The 21,424-nt window shown below is 41.5% G+C and overlaps 1 protein-coding gene across 1 annotated transcript in view; it reads right to left on the bottom strand.

The window, feature by feature from the left end:
• CDKL5 (cyclin dependent kinase like 5) overlaps positions 1 to 21,424 on the bottom strand; it is a 126,070-nt gene that overhangs the window by 9,187 nt on the left and 95,459 nt on the right. The window contains exons 10-14 of the mRNA XM_065901255.1: positions 20,783 to 20,934; positions 14,673 to 15,639; positions 9,871 to 9,972; positions 9,479 to 9,584; positions 5,677 to 5,800 (exon numbers count right to left, since the gene is read on the bottom strand). Of these exons, the coding sequence (XP_065757327.1) occupies positions 5,677 to 5,800; positions 9,479 to 9,584; positions 9,871 to 9,972; positions 14,673 to 15,639; positions 20,783 to 20,934 (1,451 nt within the window). The remainder of the gene's footprint in view (positions 1 to 5,676; positions 5,801 to 9,478; positions 9,585 to 9,870; positions 9,973 to 14,672; positions 15,640 to 20,782; positions 20,935 to 21,424) is intronic.

Here is a 21,424-nt window from a genome sequence, read left to right as displayed (position 1 = left end):
CTATACAAACCATTACAGATCCACATGATAGAAAACACCATGAAGCTATTTTTAAAAATCACATCTTCATAGATTTTTCACTAATATGAAGGAATATTCCAACTACAATATGAAGTGAAAACATCAGGATTCAAAACTTTCTACATAATATGAGCCCAACTGTATTTTTTTAAAAAGGCATATATGTGTATATATACACACGTTTTTTAAAAAGCAGGAAGAAAATTTTTTTAAATCTTACTAGTTATCATTTCTGGGTAGTAGGATTATTGGTGATTTGTTGTTACTTCTTTTTAATTTCAAACAACAAACATGTACTGCGATATAATAAAAAGGTTTTACAAACCACACAAAATTCATTTGAAAAGCCACGAACTCATGATCAAAGACCACAAGGGAAACAATTTAGAGAGAGAGAGAGACAAACACACAAAAAACAAGAAGTAAAAACCATGACTGTATGAAGGAGCAATGGTCATTTCTTCTTAAGTGTTTGGCCTAAAAGTTAATGGGAATACCAAAGAAGGAAAAACATGCACTGTAGGCTCAAGTGTTCTTGAAACTCATTGGGACCTGCAATTTTAAACCTCACTGAGAGAGTTCCAAGTTCTGAAGTTAGTTTTGTACTACAACACAACCAATAAAATAATTAGCACTGGGACTCAGAATGATGCATATAAAATTTTGAAAGCTAAAAAGCTTCAGACATGATGGAATGAGTGAGAATGGAATAGTGAAAAGTTAAAGATTCTTTAAACTCAGTGTTGTAGTGCTGGAAAAAGCACTCTCATCCTAACGACAGACTGGGCCTATTCGGTCAAAGTTTCTTATGACAAGTACTGTCGAGATTAAGGAGATGAAACCCTTGGATGGGGCCTAAAGACAGACTGCCCTAAACTAAATTCCAGGCCACAGCATTCAGTTATGTGAGGGTTCTACGGAACACAGCAGAACAGTGTAAGTAGTTTGCTGGAATCACAAAAGCACCACTCTTAGAATTGAAAGTAACCTTAGAGAGCATCTAGTCCAACCAGCAACACTATTCCTAATGTTCTGCAACTTCCAGAAGTTAAAGAATTATATGCTTGTGATATAGCTTATGCCCTTCCATAATGGGGTCTGCACATAACCTAGAAGCACAACGGAGTACTCAGATTAACGGGTAGAAGTTTTTGCTAATCAGAATTAAAGTCTAACAAAATCTCAAAGGTCTGCTGAGGGTCAGTAGTTAAAGTGCTTTCTGCCAACCCAGGAAATCTTTAAGGGGGACACATTCATCATGACCACAATCTCAGGATGGGAATGGGCGTTACTATAAGAATGTTAACATTGGCATGAGAGGAAGTGAAGGCTTGAGACACTAGTCCTAGGAGGAGCAGGATTTGGGTAGGAAGAAGAGTCTGTCCAATAAAATGAAAGTGAGAGGATGGGGGGGTGGGGGAAGGGTACTGAAAGAGAAGAAGCAGCAGGACAAAAAGCCCGGTGTTTGCAGTTCCTTGTGTCCCCAAAACACAGAGGATGAATCAAAGACTCTCCGCAGGGTCTCTTCAGAGGAACTGGATAAACTAGAGCCCGGGGGAAAGGGGAATGATGAGGAAAACATCCTCAAACTGGAGCTGCAGAGAGGCGGTAGGGCCAAGATCCAGGTGGGAAAAGATTGCAGGGGCCAAAGCAAAAAGAAAATAAATTACCCTTGGACTAGAGGATGAAAGCTAGGTGTAAGGTGTGAGTATGCATGCATCACAAAAGACACAAAAGGAAGTCAGAGAGAAAGAAAGAGTGCCAGTCGGGAGAGAGAGGGAGACAGAGAGGGAAAAGACAAAGAGGGAGAAGCTACATTGAATCATACACATACAGAGAATTAACAGAAAAACATAAGAGGAAAAGCCTGTGAGAGAGACTTAGGGATGGAGGGAAGCTGCCTGGAACACAGACACCTAAAAAGCTGTGTGCTGTACAAATGAATGAAAAGACTTGAACATCTATAACCAGCAGTGCACCCAAAGGGTAAGAGTCGCCGCACGACTTAATCTCATTTGTGAATTCTGGACCCTGTTATTGATTCTACCTGGTACGGTCAACAGTTGTGTGCTGAGCTGAGCTAACTGTACAGGCAACAGATGGGTTCAAGAGGAGCAGCACAAGAGAAGGGCAAGTGGGTGATCACATAAATCACAGGGACAGGAGCTTTCAGAAGGACCACCCAGCTAGTCACTTGGCACAGTGGGGGGTGGGGTGGGCAGTGAGGATGATGGGGGAGGAGTGTGTGTGTGTGTGCGTGGGTGGAGGGAGCGGTTAACAATAACAGTCTCCTTCCTGAACAGTCATGGGACTCAAACAGTATCTACCACAACAGCTACTACTTCCATAAGGGGTTAAGAGGAAAGAGAATTCAAAAGACTCACCTAAAAAAAGGAAGGAATTAAAACTGACTGAATCAAAGCCAACCAACACTTACAGAGTACTGTGTATGCATCAGGATCTGTGTTAAGTGTTGGAGATACAGAGAAAAACTAAAACAAGGAGTGTGACCTCAAGCTGCTCACAGACTCAAGGCAAGAGACCCACAGGTTTGACGGAGGGCCAGGAAGTGCCAGCATAATCTCCCCAAGAGCAGCAGCATGAAGGCGCGCAGAAGAGGAGAGATGCTTACTCTGTGACACTTGTCCTGCCACCCTCCCGCCCTGCCAGTGTGACTAGGGTGGGTCGGCTAATGTCTCAGAGTAGGAAGTCAGTGACTAATTCTACAGGAATAATTCTGCGAGTTATCATGACAAGCAATAATGGATACCAATGTCTTCATAACTTTACAAGAAGAGAAAGCCTGGGATTGTGCGAGTGACAGCAATTCTTCACTTATCTCAACGACTGGGATTTCTAATTAATTTGGTTTACTATTTAAGTGTCAATTTTTAACCCAATTTTGACAGCAGTCTTTCTAAACACTTTGCCTTTTTATGGAAAGTAAGAGCAGCCTATTTTAAAGATATATACTCTACATGGATATCTCTGCTATGTATAAGACCATACAGCCAGAAATGATTTTCCCACTGGGGCCTGAGAAAAAGCAAAAATACCCCTCTTCTCGCTACAGCTATTGTTTAGAATCCTTCTCCCTCTGCACACTGTACTGTTACCTGGGATTATTTCTCGCCTGACAACCTCAGTGCCAACTGCTAGAACTGTGCATAAAAGAAGAATAAACAGGCTCACAGGGAGGGTGGAGGTGTTTTCCCGTTAGTAAAGATGATCAATCTGACTGCATTAACCCTATTTTTGTTGTTCTGAAATATTTTGGCTTATCTCCCAGTTCTTAACTGGATTCTGGACAGCTGAGATGGCCAGAATAACAGCTCTGTGTATTATACTACACTATCCATTTATCGCTTTAAAGTATGACATAGTAGCTTGATTTTTCTATTGCAAGAAATGTGGACACTGTACAAATATCCTCTTCTCCAAAGAAATGGAAGTACTACTAACAAGGAGAAACAGACTGCTCTTAGGTAAGTGATAATTTAGGAACAGCAATTCACTATGTCACCATGGTTTGTTCATGTTTTTGTAACAGTTATCAAACGGCATTTCTCTCAAATATAAATATGGTGAACCAATGAGAGATATTGTTCAAGAAAAAAATCCAAGACAAGTCAAGCTTAATGGATGACTTAGACTAAGTTAGATATGATGCGTGGAGAACTATCATAGCAGCATTATCATGAGGGGTAGTAAGAACAAAAGAATATAGCCAATTCATCCCTGGCAATTCTGGAATTCTCTCAAGCCTCATAACAGCAGTATCAGAGTAAAGATGACTTGATGAAGACTTAATCTAAAGTTCAGCATCCCAACTGTGCTTCTTTTTTAAAACAATTGTTGTTAGGTTTCTACACATATCCAGGTCTAAACAAGCTCTACTTAAACTGATCATCAAAAAGACAGAAACAATATGCTGTTAAGACTGTTAATCCCACATTTGGATTTAATTTTGATCTGACCTACCTAATTTTCATAGGACTATGTTAACATGCAATCGACGCACTTTTAAACCATCACCACTTCATCATGCAATGACCAAGACGAAAAACAACTCCATCTGAACTTCTGTGTTCTCACAACTTAGACACTATTCTCACGGCTTGTCAAAACCACACTTGAAAACTGTCAACGCCGTTAACTTAAAGAAGTTGTACCTGTGCTCTCAGGTTAATGTATAGATCTTGTCTACTGTTACACGTTGGAAGAATGCACTGAAGTTCATCAGCAAAGTAAGTGGAGAGGAGACACCTGGCAAGTCATACTGAAGTTAGAGAACATTAATGGCAAAAACCATGGCTGCTAACATTAACAAGTCACAACGGTGCCAGGCACTGCTCTAGATGCTTTTGATGTTTGACTTCATTTAACGATCATATTTACCCAATGAGGGAGGTGCTACTCTTAGCCCATTTTACAGACAAGGAAACTGAGGGGCAGAGAACTGAAGGTCACATGGCCAAAAGGTGACACTAGTCAAGATATCCTATTTCCAGGGTCTAACCTCTGAGTCATTAATGTTAAAACTCTCATTTTATAAATAAGGCGATAGATATAAAGTATGCTTACAAAAGAAAAAGTATTTATAGCTTTAAGAAAACCGTTTTTATTATTGTAAAAATAAGTAAGTTATTTTCCGCATAGGGCATGGTAACACTGAAACCTTGATATAACCCTGCCAACAGGGTCCAAATTGTGTGAATTCTGGCAGTAAACAGCAGAGATGGAATCTGACAGATTGGTCTCGTTCTCAATTCAGTGAGTTACAATGAGGCACCATTTTATTCTCTTGGTGGAGAGCTTAGCAGCTGTATGAAATACTTAAACACCCCTCACATCTAGATTCTGGGAAGTCTTTCTGGGGAGCTGAGAATATAAAGTCTACATTATTAAAAAAATAGTCCTACCCCCAAGACAAGATCTGCTAATGAGACTTGATGTATGTTATAATTCTCTCCTTAACTTTTTATTACACATGACACAAAGATTAAAGGATAAGCAAAATTGGCACATCATGTTATCCTCTGACTACCAGTACATTTTTGCGGTAGCATGAAGGGTTGTTCCCCTATTTCTCTCTTTCCACCCTGAATGAAAGTCAGGCGGCACAGAAGTACAGGACATGAGCTTCAGAGTCAGAATGCATCTAGGTCTAGATCCCGGCTCCCTCCTCCCTGTTTCTGGCTGTTCAGCACCAGGCAGGCTCCTTACCTTTTCTAAGCTGCAGTTTCCTCATCTGGAGAGTGGGAGGCACCCCTACTTCAAAGGCTGATTGTGAGTACTGAGTGAGACAGTGCACACAAAGAGCTAAGCAAAGTGTCTCCTACATGATTCAACAGCAACAAGTGGAGAAGACAGCAAAGGACATCAATCATGTCAGAAGAAGGCGATGGAAGACTTATGAGGTATGTACTGACCCAGGATATTTTCTTTCTTTTACATCGTATTTAATATAAATGGTGAACGTGAAAGAAACTATTACAAATAATGACAAATCACATTTCCCTTATTAAACAATCTCTCTTTAGAAAGAAAGGCCTAGCAGGGGAAAGAATGCTAAAAAGTTTTACCCAGAATTTCTATGAAATCTAAAATCTACAATTAGAAAAAAGAAGAGTAAAAACAAGCTAAAATACCCACCATGGATCAAATGCTGTTTGTCTTTTTGAGTGATTAGTTCCAGAACTGCTTTCTGACGGTAGGGAAGAGACTCTGGTTGACACATTATTTTCATGGAAAGAATTATCTGGACGTGGAGATGGCACTGAATGAAGAAAAAGTAAGCCACTGATATACTCTTTTGGTTAAAGCAGTTCTCATGTTGTTCTATTGCACTTTCTCTCACACAAACAAAATAAACTAACAAAAAGGTAAGTCAAAATCCTTATTTGCCCTTCATATAACTCGTACGTTTTCTGAGGCTGGAGGCATTCCAGGGAGCATTCCCCCCACCTCCAACTGCCTATGACAGTAACTTGCAAGGGTCAATTAACACCAGGCAATATATATTCAAGGCATAAATTGATGTATCAGCTGATAAACTGGAGAACATCGTAGGAGACTTAAAAGTGTGAATATGATCCCCATCTCTCTGTTTTGACATTCTTTTAAGTTGAGGCTTTCTTACATCATAGACCCAACTACGTAAAATCTATTCTTAACAGTATGTGTACTGGAATAGACAAACTACAGTTTAACCCTTGCCACTTGGGGGAGGTGGCATCAATTTTATATTTTTTAAAACTCAATTCCAAAGAAATTTGGTTATTTTTACAAAAATACTATTTTTCTCTAAGTTTTCAATCCAGGAATAAACAAAATGACAAACCACAATGTATGTGAGTAAATACTTTTCTGCTTTTCTTTGGGGGGTGGGTGGGTATTATCTTTTTCTATCAATTTCTAAGCTTGGTCATAAATGAAAATACATTGCAAATTTCATCACAAAAGGAATATACAGGCTGTATATAAAGACAAATGGCACCATACTACTTGACTCTTGGCCAGCAGGACTGAAAATGGGAAATATACTAAAAAATCTGTCGTTTCAATGATACCACTAAATCTTCATCCAGTTAGATTTAGTAGCATGATTGAAACAAGCGATGTCTCCAAATGTTTCACCTAGTTAAATCTTTTCCTTCTATTTCTGGACTTTCTAAAATAAAAATATTCTTCCTGCCTAACAGTGAAGTCGATTATGAGGGGCTTTGCTGATAGTAACCAAGTTAATTCACTTGCAATCAAAATAAAACTGTGTTTCTAGAAGTCAAGGACTAATTAATTAATTGAAAACTTAGTTAACATTTTAATATTAAAGTATACTCTCCAGACATCTATAGAAATAACACATGTATGATCCACTTTGGAAGTAAAACTTACAGTGAGAGAAGAAAAGACTTGCTTATATGTACACTACAATATTTTGTTTAATTAACTTTAAAAAAAATTTTTATTTATTTTTGGCTGTGTTGGGTCTTCGTTGCTGCACGTGGGCTTTCTCTGTTGTGGTGAATGGGGGCTACTCTTCATTGCGGTGCAAGGGCTTCTCATTGGGTGGCTTCTTTGTTGTGGAGCATGGGCTCTAGGCACGTGGGCTCAGTGGCTGCGGCACGCAGGCCCTAGAGTGTGCGGGCTTCAGTAGTTGTGGTGCACGGGCTCAGTAGTTGTGACTCACGGGCTCTAGGGCGCAGGCTCAGTAGTTGTGGTGCATGGGCTTAGTTGCTCCGCGGCATGTGGGATCTTCGTGGACCAGGGCTCGAACCTGTGTCCCCTGCACTGGCAGGCGGATTCTTAACCACTGCGCCACCAGGGAAGTCCCATGTTTAATTAACTTTAATATGAATTAAAATTTTAGTCCCATAAGGTTCTAAAGTACCCATGGCATCAGAAAAAGAATAGTAAATGCATCAAAAGGCATATTCAATGCCTTATACTTTTCTCAAAGGTTGGGCTAGGAGGGAACAGAGTAGCCTAATCATTCAATATACATTATGTCCTGCATAATACTTGTATGCATTTATTTAGCTCAGGTTCCTAGTTAAAATGACCAAGCAGTTGTCCGTGTTACCCCCCAGTTCCTGCCCTTTCCAGCTGTCCTCCCAGATCAACAGAATAATGAGAAGGTGGGCAGTGTGGATGTGGCAACTGTAGAAGGTCGTGGTGACCTTTGAAGGAGGCTTTGAGAAGCTGAGCCTCACGGACTCAGGAGGCTTACTGAGTGGACTTACTGCCAGTCTCACCACTAGGGTCTGAGGATTCCCGGGGGCTCCCACTCTATTACTACATAGCTCCTTAAAGGTGATACCTTTCTCTCTCAATCTGTCCTAAATCCATTCAGCCACTGAAACATCTGTTACAGTTGTCAAACATCAAAGCACCTTTTTTGTTTTGTTTTTTTTGTTTTTGTTTTTGTTTTTTTTTTTATGGTATGCGGGCCTCTCACTGTCGTGGTCTCTCCCGTTGCGGAGCACAGGCTCCGGACGCGCAGGCTCAGCGGCCATGGCTCACGGGCCCAGCCACTCCGCGGTATGTGGGATCTTCCTGGGCCGGGGCGTGAACCCCTGTCCCCTGCATCAGCAGGCGGACTCTCAACCACTGCACCACCAGGGAAGCCCAAAAGCATATTTTCAAGGTCATGCAAGTACACTTGAAGATTTTCTTTCATCCAATCAACAACTATTTATGAAATTGCCAGGCAGTGTGCTAGTCAATGATGGTAAAAGAGGAAAAGGTAACCTTGTGAGAGAGAAATGCAAACAAAGAATCAGTACCATGTGGTGTGTGTCATGTTAGAGACAGAGGGCCATGGGCGAAACAAAAGAGGAAACACTTCACTTCACCTAGGTGGGCAGGGAAGCCATCACACTGCAGAGGACCTCAAAGCAGAATCTCAAAAGGGACAGAAACAAGTTGTCCAAGCAGGGGGAGTACTGCATTCAGGTCAGAGGAGGGCACGGCCTGTGTGAGTCCCACAGGCTGGGCACCAGAGTGGAGGAGGAGGAGCTGGAGAGGATAGCAAGGGCCAGGGCAGAGAAAGTCTAGAATGCCATCTTAGGGAACTCAGATTTTGTCCTGATGCCAATGGGAAGTCACCAGAGGACTCTCAGCAGATGAGAGATAGAAGACTGGGGCTGGGGTGGAGGCAATGGATTGCCCTGCTATATTTTTTTCCCTGTAGCATTTATTATCTTGTACTGCTCTATGTAATTATTACATTTAGTGTTGCTCTCTCCTCATGAGAATGTGAGCTCTGTGAGGGCCGAGACCTTTGGCTGTCTTGTTCACTGATGTTCTAAATTAGAAGTGTCAGACATACAAGTGACATCGATAAATATTTTATGACTTGGGACTTCCCTGGTGGTCCAGTGGTTAAGAATCCGCCTTCAAATGCAGGGGACGCAGGTTCAATTCCTGGTCGGGGAGCTAAGATCCCACATGCCGCAGGGCAACTAAGCCTGCGCGCTGCAACTACAGAGTCCACGCGCTCTGGAGCCTGCGCGCAACAACTAGAGAGAAGCCCCCGTGCCGCAATGAAGAGCCTGCGTGCCACAAAGAAAGATCCCGCGTGCCACAACTAAGACCTGACGCAGCCAAAAATAAATAAATTTAAAAATATGTATGTTATGACTTAATCGAATGAATGAGTGGTGTGGTCAGAACACAGCTTCAGAAGGATCATTCCAGGGACCGTTTTGATGGTGACCTTAGAGACAGGGAGAGCAGTTGGGAGGCTACTCAAAGTACCCAAGTCAGAAGCCACAAGGGTCTGAACTAAGACAGAGGGAACCAAGGCAGGGAGACGAGGTGGAAGGCAGTAGTGCAGGTAAGAATGACACTTACCGGAAGTCAGGGCAGTGAAATGTAGGGGAGAGTGCAGCCTGGATGTGTAGTGAGGGGGAGAGAAGAGAGGACCCTGATGGGTGCTAGGAGCTGGGTTTACCTCGGTAGAAGCTGCCAACTCTCCTCGGAACAGGATCATTGTACAGGTGTCTGTTTTCTTTGGGGACAGTGCCATCATCAGAGTGGGGGTCATGATACGCTCCACCCTGAGATAAAAAATAGGTTTATAAAAAGTAAACAACAGAGAGATAATGAGGTAGCCTGTGAACGTAGAACGGTGCCTAAGTGATCTATAATTTACTCCGGGATCTATTTAAGAGAAAACTCAGAATTATGGCATGAGGAAAACTGCTTACTTTATAAGCCAGTTCGAATTATCTGTGGGAGATTGGGTACAAATAAATCTTACAAGGTAGACTGTAATGATGTTGAGTGACCAATCTTTACAGACATGTTCTATTGTACAAGGTAGCAGCTCTAGAAAATTCAGACCTCAGACTTCTGCCGTGAATGGAATGAAGTGGTGCCTTCTCTGGAGGACTCCTTAACGGAAGATCGCGCCACAGTCATCTCTGGAGGCAGTTGCTCTCCGGGCTGGAAGTCAAATTTCAAAGGATTTATAAGAGTGTCCTGTTCCTAGGGATGAAAATCACCTAAATCGCCATGGGTTTTATTTGGTATAACCAGTACCTTAACTGGCTAAACTTAAACATGTGAATTGGTTAAAACACAAATTGTCCTATAAAAGAGTGAATCATCTGATGAATGTAAAATAAGTCAAACAAACGTCACACAGATGGAAAGTGAAATTCTCATTAAAGTTAATGCAAGCAGGGAATGAATTACTCTGAAAATAGTTCAATTAATTATTAAAAATAAAGAAAATTATCTTCCTAATATCTAGAAAGTCATGGTCTGAGCAGCACTCAATTAGAATAGAGATTCTGTTAGTTAATCCAAAATTTCTCTAGCAGATTTTAGGCTGAGTTCTCAAAAAAGAACTACAGATGCAAAATTATTTTTCATGAAGGACTTAATGGCAGATTAAGATGAAAACAAACGTTCTTTGGATATATCAAGGAATTGAATCAGTACCCTTAATAATTTGTCTTAAAAATTCCCTAACTACTGCAGTTTTTGTACTTAAGTTCTCTTCTTAATCTTCTCTAGGTTAACAGTACTTATACTTCATGTATTTTCTTAATAATCACGACAGCACTCATCTCCGGAGACACTACCTATTTCTCTCAAGGAAGTGAGTCACAAGCTAAAAGCAGCCTTGGTCCACAGTCGTGTTCATTGAGGGGAAAAGTAGCATTTTCTACCCTCAGAAAAAAATTAAGGAATAAAATTACCAAGCCATTCAGAGGAGCTAGCTGACTTGCATATCTGTATATTATGCACAGAAAATTATTTTGAGCCTTACATGGTGTGTCAAAACCAGTTTATTTGAGATTTAAAATATGGTTTTCTCTTTCTTCCCCTCACTCCCCAAATGTACTACGAAAGGATTCTGGGCAGGAAATTACCCAATGTAGCCTTTCTTCTTTCTACTTTGTGACAAGATCTCATTTGAATTTTATCACATGCATTGTTTACAAAGACCTCTACATCTAACATAAACTCTAAGCGACAGAGCCAGTCCAGTCCCCTTGCTCTTGAAGGTGCCTACAGTACTTTGCAAGAGAGTGATTCCCATCATTATTCACAGCTTCAGTTACTTTTCAAGCCATATGCCATCTTTGTGCCTTTAAACTTGTACTTTCTTGCAGCTTGGCACTGCATTTCCTGAACTGGACTTAAAATTCAGTAACAGTTGGATCTGTGTTTAGCCGACAGTTATTGTTTTATAATTAGCTTATTTCCACCATGTTCATGAAGCCTCTTCTCTAGCACTCTCAGAAAGCCAGTCCATTTGTCCATTTTCCAAGGTATAGTTTTTTTTTTTTTTTTTAACTTCTTCTCTATTTACACTATGCTTAATGCTAACACACTTTACTGGCTTTGACCTCCATGTAACATCTATGTGTAGCTGCCAGACTCTAGAGATCTTTCTAGGCCCTAAATGATCCCTTCTCTCTAGAGGGGCTCCTCTGACAACTGCTCTGACTCCAATCATGACATCTCCTACCCCTCCTTTCACCTGGGCCCCAGACAGTCTTTCCAACCTCATGGAGAACATCTCTGCATACGGGCCCAGGGTCACTCTTCAACCTCAATATGTCAGCATGACGTGATGCAAAAAGCTCTGGCCTACGGACCTGGACATTGCCTCAAGATCCCAGCTCCACCCTGAACTAGTTGGGTAAACTCGGGCAATCCACCTAACCTCTCAGAGCCTCAGCATGCTCATCTCTGCAATGGAGGGGTTGAATGAGGTCACTTCAAGTCCTCTCTTCTACTCTGAAAAGGAGCTCCAAGAAGAGAAACCTTGAAGGCTTCCTTTTTTCTATATTCAATCTTTCAATTCACAAGTCCCGTTTCTACTTCTGAGGAGTCTTTAGATCCACACTTTCTCTGTCTTCCCGCTGGCACTGACTTAGTCCAGAACATATTTCTCCTCACCCCATGCTTGGATTATTGCAAAAGCCACTCTAAATCTTGCATTTTTTCACTCAAGCCACGTGGCCCAAGTTGCAATCCCACAACTCACCATGCTACTTAATGTCTCAATTATCCTCCTTAACTTCCAGATACCCTTTTTGGCCCTCCCTTGAGCCTCTTTCCTGATGTCCACTCTACTTTCTTCCACTGGTGAAACCCCCAACATTTCAGAAGTTTCTGCTCAGATTCCACCCCTGCCCCCTGGGGGCCTCCTACAACCCCCCCGCTGGGACTGTGACACTCCCCTCTGTCCCTGTTCCCCTCTGCCCCTGCGGTGCACACAGCTCTAGCACAGTGTGGGCATGCAGCCTTACAGTATTATTACTACCTATCTATTGGCAAGTGTCATCCCACCACCTCCAGCCCATACATTCTAAGAGGACGGGGACCACATCTTTTTCATCAGAGCCTATCATTGTGCCTAGCTCAGTAAATGCCTGAATACGTCTTCATCCTTTAGCCACAAAACCTCTCTCCACATCTGAGCTCTAAGCAAGACCTTCAGTTGCTCCTAAAGTCACTTCTGATTGCTCCTGCTCACAATGACCTCTCCCTGTCCTCAAGTACCTTTTATAGCCAGTGCCACAGAAATGTGGTTCTTAATTAGTTCATTTTTATCATGTATAATTTAATCTTCCTTGAGAGAAGATAAATTTCTCAAGAGCAAGAACCCTGTCTCAGACTCTTTTGAGTGCCCAAGAATACCCAGCATAGAGAAGGTATTCAGTGAACAGCCCCCATCATCCCAGAAGCAGTAGCAACAACTAAGACATTTACTCTGTGCCCGGCATAGGGCACACAGTGCTTTATACACCATGTTTAATCCTCACAACAACACTCAGATGAGGTATCAAGGCACAGAAAGATTATATCACTTTCCCAAATTTACCGAGTTTGAAGCACACTGCAGGACTGGCTGCCGGGCTTTCCAGCTCAAGATCTTAGCTGCTTTGCTATACCAGCTGCTCAGTTATTGACAGTCTCCCCCTCCCCAGCACTGATCTTGCTAAGCTTCCCACTGCAGAGTCCATCTTACTTTCTGGAGCTCTGACACACGCCGATGAACCAATTTTTGTATCCTCTAAAAGGAGAGTACTTTTCCTACATGACACTCTTTTCTTCTTCTAACACTGTTTTTCTCCACCTTCATTTCTCTGATGCAGGTGAACGTTTCATATCATGAAAATATAATTTTAAAAATATGTGTTCTGTTACAAGAATGCTGCTTCTTTTAAATAGGTTAGTGTCAGTTCTAGAGTCTGAAGATCAGTAAGATAGAGGCAGCATTATGCTAAAAACATTGCCTTGAGATTTAAAAACAACCCAAAAGGCTGAAAATTAGCATTTATCCTGGCCTGAAGTTATATTTACCTATAGTTCTGGATAAATTTAAAACTTTTCAATTCAGTTAAGATGTCGAGTAAGGTATTAGCAAAAGGGTTTGATTTAAGCAAATGTGGTTTGGAGAGATCAGAGAAAATTCCCATGAATTCACACTGAATTTTGAGAAAATTAAAAACTAACCCATATAGCTGATGAATTCTGTAATAAATCAAACTAGGATTCTCTAATGCAAATCAAAACCACAATTAGATACCACCTCATGCCAGTCAGAATGGCTATCAATAAAAAGTCTACAAATAACAAATGCTGGAGAGGGTGTGGAGAAAAGGGAACCCTCCTACACTGTTACTGGGAATGTAAGTTGGTGCAGCCACTGTGGAAAACAGTATGGAGGTTCCTCAGAAAACTAAAAATAGAGTTGCCATATGATCCAACAATCCCACTCCTGGGCATATATCTGGACAAAACTATAATTCAAAAAAATACATACACCCCTATGTTCACAGCAGCACTATTCACAATAGCCAAGACATGGAAATAACCTAAATGTCTATCGACAGAGGAATGGATAAAGAAGATGTGGTACATATATACAATGGAATACTACTCAGCCATAAAAAGAATGAAATAATGCCATTTGCAGCAACATGGATGCAACCAGAGAGTATCATATTAAGTGAATTAAGTCAGAAGGAGAAAGACAAATAACATATGATATCACTTACATGTGGAATCTAAAATACAACACAAATGAACCTATCTATGAAACAGAAACAAAATCAGAGACATAGAGGACAGACTGGTGGTTGCCAAGGGGGAGGGAGGTGAGAGAGGGCTGGACTGGGAGTTTGGGATTAGCAGATGCAAACTGGTATATACAGAATGGATAAACAACAAGGTCCTACTGTACAGCATAGGGAACTATATTCAATATCCTGTGATAAACCATAATGGAAAAGAATATGAAAAAGAATGTATATATATGTATAACTGAGTCACTTTGCTGTACAGCAATAATTAACACATTGTAATTCAACTATACTTCAATAAAAAATTAACGAAAAAAATAGTACAAAATATGAACAAAATATGCCAGAAAGGAACATTTAAGAAAGGAAAACAGATTTTGAAAAAAAGCTTTTTGCGTTGAGTACTCAACAATTAGCTTAAGTAACTAAAAAAAATTTTTTTAACAGATTAGTCCTTCAAATATTGCTTCCTTAAATGTGTCCTATCAAGAAAGTATGACCTCCTGCAGTAGGGACAACTGCACACTGACCCCATCACATCCCCGCACCACCTTTCCATGATGAGCCGACAGATCTGGTCAAGGTCCTAAGTTGTACCTGAGGTGATAAGAGCTGCAGGCTGTTGGCTCTGGCCGCCATCCCTTGCCCTACGCTCAAGCTTCCGTCCAAGCCTTTGGCTCTCACTTTGTCCCGGGTCACGTACATGGAATGCCTGTGTGGACGCTGCTGGGAGGAGAAGGGGCTGGTGTAGCCAAGCCCATACGAAAAGGATTCATGAGGCGCAGACAGCGAATGTGAATGGCTGCTGTCCATGTGTTCGGGCAGCTTCAACTCCTCCATCGTCTTAGAATGCCTGGTTGTGGTTCGGCGTGAGTCAAGAGTGCCCTCACTTCGGTTATTTCTCCCCGAGGGGCTGAGCAAAGTTCTTGTGTCGCTGTGCCTGGTGAGGGTTGGGCTGGTGGGAGAGTTCAAGTCCAAACAGCTGGATGGGAAGTACCTACTGGTACTGGACTCTGCGATCTGGGCCCTGGCTTCGGAAAGGTTGCTCACAGACTTGGAGTCACTCAATGCCCCATGGCTTTTGGCCTTGGTCCTATAGGAAGGACTCCTAGAGGACTGGGGAATGGTGTCGATGTAGCTATGCCGACTCTGCTTTTCACTGGGCTGCAGCGTCCCGGCTTTGCTCTGAGAACTTTCCATAAATGAGTGCCGGTTCTGCTGAGATCTGCTGCTTGATTTGAGGTACTTCGTGCCCGGGCCTTCTGAAGGCTTTGGATCAATATTAAAATCAAACTCTGTCTTTGATTTGGCTTCTTTTGGGCTGAGAAGGTGTGGTATGTTGTTGTTGGTCAGATCTTTGCTGGTAGGCCCAGGTTGGCTGCCCGCTTGGTAGGTTTTGGTGTGCATGGGACTAAGAGTAGCTCCAGCAAGGTTTCCGTTCAGGAAGCTTTCGTTGGCAGGAAGACCTTCATCAGCCCGCGGCAGACCCACACCTAGGTTCTGGATGTCCTTGCTGTTAGATCTGTGATGAGACTGCAAAGCCGCACTTTTGCTGGCTTGGTTTCTATGTCAAAAATGAAAGAAGTATATCAGTTTCCCTCAAGAGCAGAGGCACAAAAAGTATCATTAAAACAAAAAAGAACAAATACCTAAAACACTGCAAAGACTAAAAACAGTAACTCTCTCAAACATGTGACTATAAATAACACGTAATCTATCAATAAGAATTAAGTTGCTTATATCAAGTCACTCTGCCACAAAGCACTGGTCCTGGTGAAGTGCTTTGGCATTCTTAAATGCTCAGCTAACTTACTGCCAACACAGCTTCTAACTGATAATCTGGGCAAACATGCTTTTGCTATGGTGGTGCTCACATGCGTGTGTACTGTAGAAAGCCTGCAAAGAAGAAGAGGGCTGAGCTATAGGCAAACTCCTTATGACTCTTTGTCTGCTTGAACATCAGGAGACATTTAGACTTGCAGATCACTGTGTTCCTTGAACTTCGTTTTTATTTGTAAAACTCACAGCCTGCCTCAGAGATACACACTCACAGCACATACACACAAGCACCAATGTCTTTTGTCTTTAGCCTGTATAATCAACGAATGAGAATTCTACCAAGGTACTCAAGAAAAGAAAATGATACTCTGAAAAGAAGTGTGAACTGCCTAGTGAGGTTTGTTGGAAAACAGGATGATCAACGTTTATGTATTAGAGAAGCAGCAATACTCGGGGCACGTCAGTGTCAGATACCTCCTGTACACTAAACAGGAGCATATCTCTAACTGGATCACAGGGATCTAAACAGGTAATTTCTCTCCAAAAGACACAATTTATTCTCTTCTTCATTTCACACTTCATTATTACAAATGGGCTGAGGCTTCATCTGGACTGAAATCTTTAGGACTGAAAGCTTCATTTCCTACTTGGTTTAAAATAGAAAATATAAATCCTGAGGAAAACCCTGTCCTCTATTTGAAAGCTGAAGCTGACATCGCAGCAAGGTCAGTTTGTTCTACTGTAACTATTTAAAGGACCAAATTGTGGTTTGAGATAGGTAAGAATGCTTTTAAATGAACAATAACTTACACAATTCCCTTTTTACTATGCATTCCAAAAAATTTGCTGCATAAATTGCTATTGCTAAAGACGGTTTGATCTGGGAGAGCTTTGTTCCCATTGCACACTAATTAGAGGAAAAGCCCCATTTTTTTCCCCTGTAGAGTGGTAATCTGTGAAACTATGCCTTCCTATTTTGTCTATGAGAATCCACTCGTTTAGGCATCAAAGGTAAGGGCCCTCATCCTTTCCTCTTACCTTGCAGAGGAGTGTTAAAAAGTATCTGATATCAAGCATGCCTGTAATAGTGTGGAAGGCCTCATCTCCAAAACGCACTTACTAATATCTCTCCCAATTGGGTCACAAAAATTGCAACATTAAATAAGGTCACTTAAATATGAGCTAACTGGCAGGATCAGAGGCCATGGATACTGACAAATGATTTGTCTGTCTTCTTCTGTCTTCTTCCGTGACTGTATCTACTGCCTCATCTTGATTTACAAGCAAAACCTAGAAAACCTACAAAAATAAGTGTTTTACAGTTTATCTAGGAATAATACAGAAGATATTGCTGTTATTTTGGGTGAAGAAAATCAATTTTGTATAGTTTATTTCAACCTAAATAAAATGTGAATTTTGTTTAAAAAAGAAAAATATGAGCTAACTAAATGGCAGACCCCAGACCCACAAAGAAATTACAAAGAAAGGAAAGTTTCACTTTCTGTTGAATGATGTTAACAGAGTCTATCTCCAGATCTATAGAGGACAGTCCTCATGTCAGGTTTTAAACCATTAGAGTTGTTTGTCAACTTACATCCTGGTAACTAAAATATCTCAGCAACTCCTCAAAAAACCCAAATGATGATAGACAGTCTCACCCATAAATAGATCTAAGTGTGTTGGTTATTTCCCACGTGCCCAACCCCCAGTCCATTCTCCATTCCTCTCTGCCCCAGCCTGGGTCTGGGGAACCCAACACTGAAGAGTGTCACCCAGCCTCCCTTGTCACCTAACTCCCAGTTGGGCTTAGCAGTGCAAGGGGCTGGGGGCTGTCTCCCCTGGCAGTGGCTCCCTGACTCAGATCATAGCTGTGCCTCTAGATTACAGCTCCCACAGGGTGGTTTCCCCTGCCTGGCTCCCCTGGACTCTCACAACCCTATTTCTTCCTCTTTCTCCTTCAGGCCTAGAGAGGGTAATCGCAGAGATAACTCAAGCAGATGTTGTGAAATGTCCAAAGCTCCAAAGAGGACATCCAGAAAAGGGTAGAGAAGAGTGAAGATAGCTGCTAGAGCTTTTGAAACTCTTGGAAACACTGCTCTCAATGTGGAGCACAAACCTACGTATGTTACGAAGAACATATTCATAGTAACATAAGATATAATGTCTAATGTGAAAAGAGAGGCTATAAAGTTAAGGTGGAAACATTTGTCACAGAGTTAGGTTTCCCATAAATGTACAAAGTGCCTAAACCGCTATTCTGAAAGTTTCTGTCTTGGTATTAATCTGAAGCCACTGAGCTCTGCACACAACTCTTACATCGAAAGGACATCATATTGTCTTCAAGTTGGAGCTCTGCCAAAGCACAATAAAAAACTGCTTTAGAAATTCCATATATCTCTTTGACACACAACTGTAAGGAATCTGTGTTAAACTGCCAACCACTTAAGAGGATTTTATATATAAACCCTTCTTAAATGGTTGGCAGGATGGATAGATAGATGGTTAATTTCTAGTTAAAATAACTTTTCAAACCAAACATCAAAGACGCAAAACTACATTTTTATGGGGAAGACTGGCGAAGCAGGACTGCTGAGAGGGCACTGTGTGGCAGGATGAAGCACCATCCCACCATGTCCAAGGTGAGCGGAACCTCAGGAGAGTCTGAAGGAGACTTAGGCAAGGGCTAGGTAATGCAGAGTCCACTGCTTCTCCTACAGAGACATGAATGCGGAAGACAGAAGACAGGGTGTGTGAGGATATGTGTATGACGATACTGGTGTGTCTCAGGGACAAGGCAGGGCACCAACACGATATGGTGCCCTGAACATTTCTACAATGGTGCTAGGAAGTCCAACGGAGCCATGGTTTGTGCAGAATTAGTGTCCCCAACAAGAGCTTCCATGGAGGAAATATGGACCGTAGGCAAGCGTGGAGCAGAAATATTTCCAGATATGTGTAAACTGAGCTAATGGTTTCTTTCCTAGAGAAACCAGTTAGGACTGTTTCTTTAATATATTTAATGCAGTGTCAAGACCTGAAAACAAATTCTTCCAGAGATTTTTATTTACTTATAATTTTTATTCTCATCTGCTTCAAAAGGAGATTTTGTAGGACTCCTCAAAAACCTATATGAACCGTATCCTCATGGCTACACACATCCTCCTTGACAGATGCCTGAAGAGGGTTCCCAAGGAGAGCCATGGACCCCCATGGGGATTTCTCCCAAGTGAGTCATTACAGGATGAATACACAGGCCTGCTTTTATGGTATGGTTATACCACCAATCACTACAGCACAAATCAAAAATTTATCATCAGTCTACTGAACTTTCTATTGAGATCCTTCTTCTTTGCAAATGTAAACTAGAGGAGTCAAGTGACAATCAAGGTAGAAGGGAGACAAAAGCACCTGAACTGGGAGTGACCCCAGATAAGACACAGGCATAATGTGAACCTCCTAAACTCAAAGGAGCAACTGAAAGATGAATACTGGTCCTTGCCTTAGTGCACCGATCTCATGGAAACTGACAACAAAGTGAACACAAACTTGGCGAAATAGAATTTGAATCTGCTCCCAGGCCTCCTTGAAAACAAACAGGTAAGAGCGTTTTATAAGATGTGAGGGAAACAATGACCAAACCACTCATTTTAAATAGAGAACAGCTATAAAACACAATCACGCCATCGCAGTTAAGCAGAGAAAATACAGGGTAAATGGTTATTGCTTATTTATAGATGCATTCACAGATCTAAAAAGTACCAGGTCTTAAGCTTTCAAAATTCCAATTGGTTAAAAATAACTGTTCAGGGCTTCCCTGGTGGCTCAGTAGTTGAGAGTCCGCCTGCCGATGCAGGGGATGCGGGTTCGTGCCCCGGTCCGGGAAGATCCCATATGCCGCGGAGCGGCTGGGCCCGTGAGCCATGGCCACTGAGCCTGTGCGTCCGGAGCCTGTGCTCCACAAAGGGAGAGACCACAACAGTGAGAGGCCCACGTACCACACAAAAAAAATTAATAATAATTGTTCTATGTGGAGAGAAAGGGGGGATATGGGAAAAAACTTATATAAGAAAAGCTTCATATTAAGAATTATTGTTTTCTACTTCTCTTCTAATAGTAGATAAGAGAAACTATTTCCCATCTTCCGTAATTTAAGCAATGCTAGGTGACAAGACCAGCTTCTTGGAAGAAGAAGGAAGACAAGGAGAGGAAGGACCTGCCCCTGAAAATGCAGCCAACAGAATTAAGGAATGTCACTTTTGGGGAGAGAACCTAATTGCAGGGTCCAACTCCTTGTGCCCCTCCTTGCTTCCCCTGCCCCAGGAAATAGATGTTTTTTAAAAGATTATGCTGAAAATTACATTAGAAAGCATCCATTTTAATCACTATCTACCAAACTAACTTTACTATTTCTATATTCTTATTCTTATGAAAAACTAATTTCTCAACTCAATGATTAAAAGACAAGGGCAACAAAAACACAAGCCCCTGCTATGGAGCCAGAACTACTTGGTTCAGTTGCAAAGGTCGTCCTAGGTGCCTTCCCACCCACCTGTGTTTGGCATCCTCCGCTCCCTTCAGGAATCCCTTTGCCCTCACCCATCCTTCTTCCTCCAGGAATCACCCCTGGGTCCCATGTACACAGGATCTTCTAGCTTATGAGGCCAGAAACCCCCTTAGTTGCTAACCCATGCTACCTTTCCCAGGGAATGCACAGGTTTCCCTTGGAAAATCTTGTAAAAGATAAAGTCTTTATGACCCACACAACTCTTTAATTATGGTTCTGAATCATGCAATAAGCATAAGAAAGATATTTCTGAATAAGGAGGGCTTTCCTTCTTTTCTCTAATCGCATCATTTAAGCAGCCACCTCCTCCACCTACTTGTAAGACCAATACTGCATCTGTATTTCCTTAAAAGGGAATATTTACCTATTAGACAAAGTGCTGCTTTCCACGTGGTAAGGTTTTCTTTTTGCTGACCTTGAAGGGGAGCGATCCAAAAGTCTCTGGGTTTGGAATGTAGGGTGATTCAAACACTGTTCTGTCAAGTATCTGTCAGCTGGGTCCAACTTCAGTAAATTCTTAGGAAATAAAGTTAGGATTGGAAAGAACATCACAAAGTCAAATTTAAATTGTAATAAAAACCGTATTTCTTTTCCTTATAAAAGAAATGCATGGTCATTGCAGAATATCTAGCAAACAGAGTTTAGTCCAAAAAAAAAATTTTTTTAAAGGACTATCTAAATCACCCATAACCTTACCATTGTTGTCCTCTGGGAATATGCCCTCCCAGCCCTTTAAAAAATATCATGTATATATTTTTTCTTTTCTAAAATCTGGCTTATATTATACAAATAAGTTTTGTATACTGTACTTTTCACTTACTAATCAAAAATATTTTTTACAACATAATTTAAACATCCAAAATATATTTTTATTTTTGGACACAACATGCAGCTTGTGGGATCTTAGTTCCCTGACCAGGGATCGAACCTGAGCCCTCGGCAGTGAAAGCACGGAGTCCTAACCACTACACTGCCAGGGAATTCCCTAAAATATATTTTTAAATAA

Source organism: Phocoena phocoena, chromosome X (genome assembly GCF_963924675.1).
Source record: "Phocoena phocoena chromosome X, mPhoPho1.1, whole genome shotgun sequence".
In the NCBI taxonomy this organism is placed as follows: Eukaryota; Metazoa; Chordata; class Mammalia; order Artiodactyla; family Phocoenidae; genus Phocoena; species Phocoena phocoena.
This window is presented reverse-complemented; position numbering and strand designations above follow the sequence as displayed.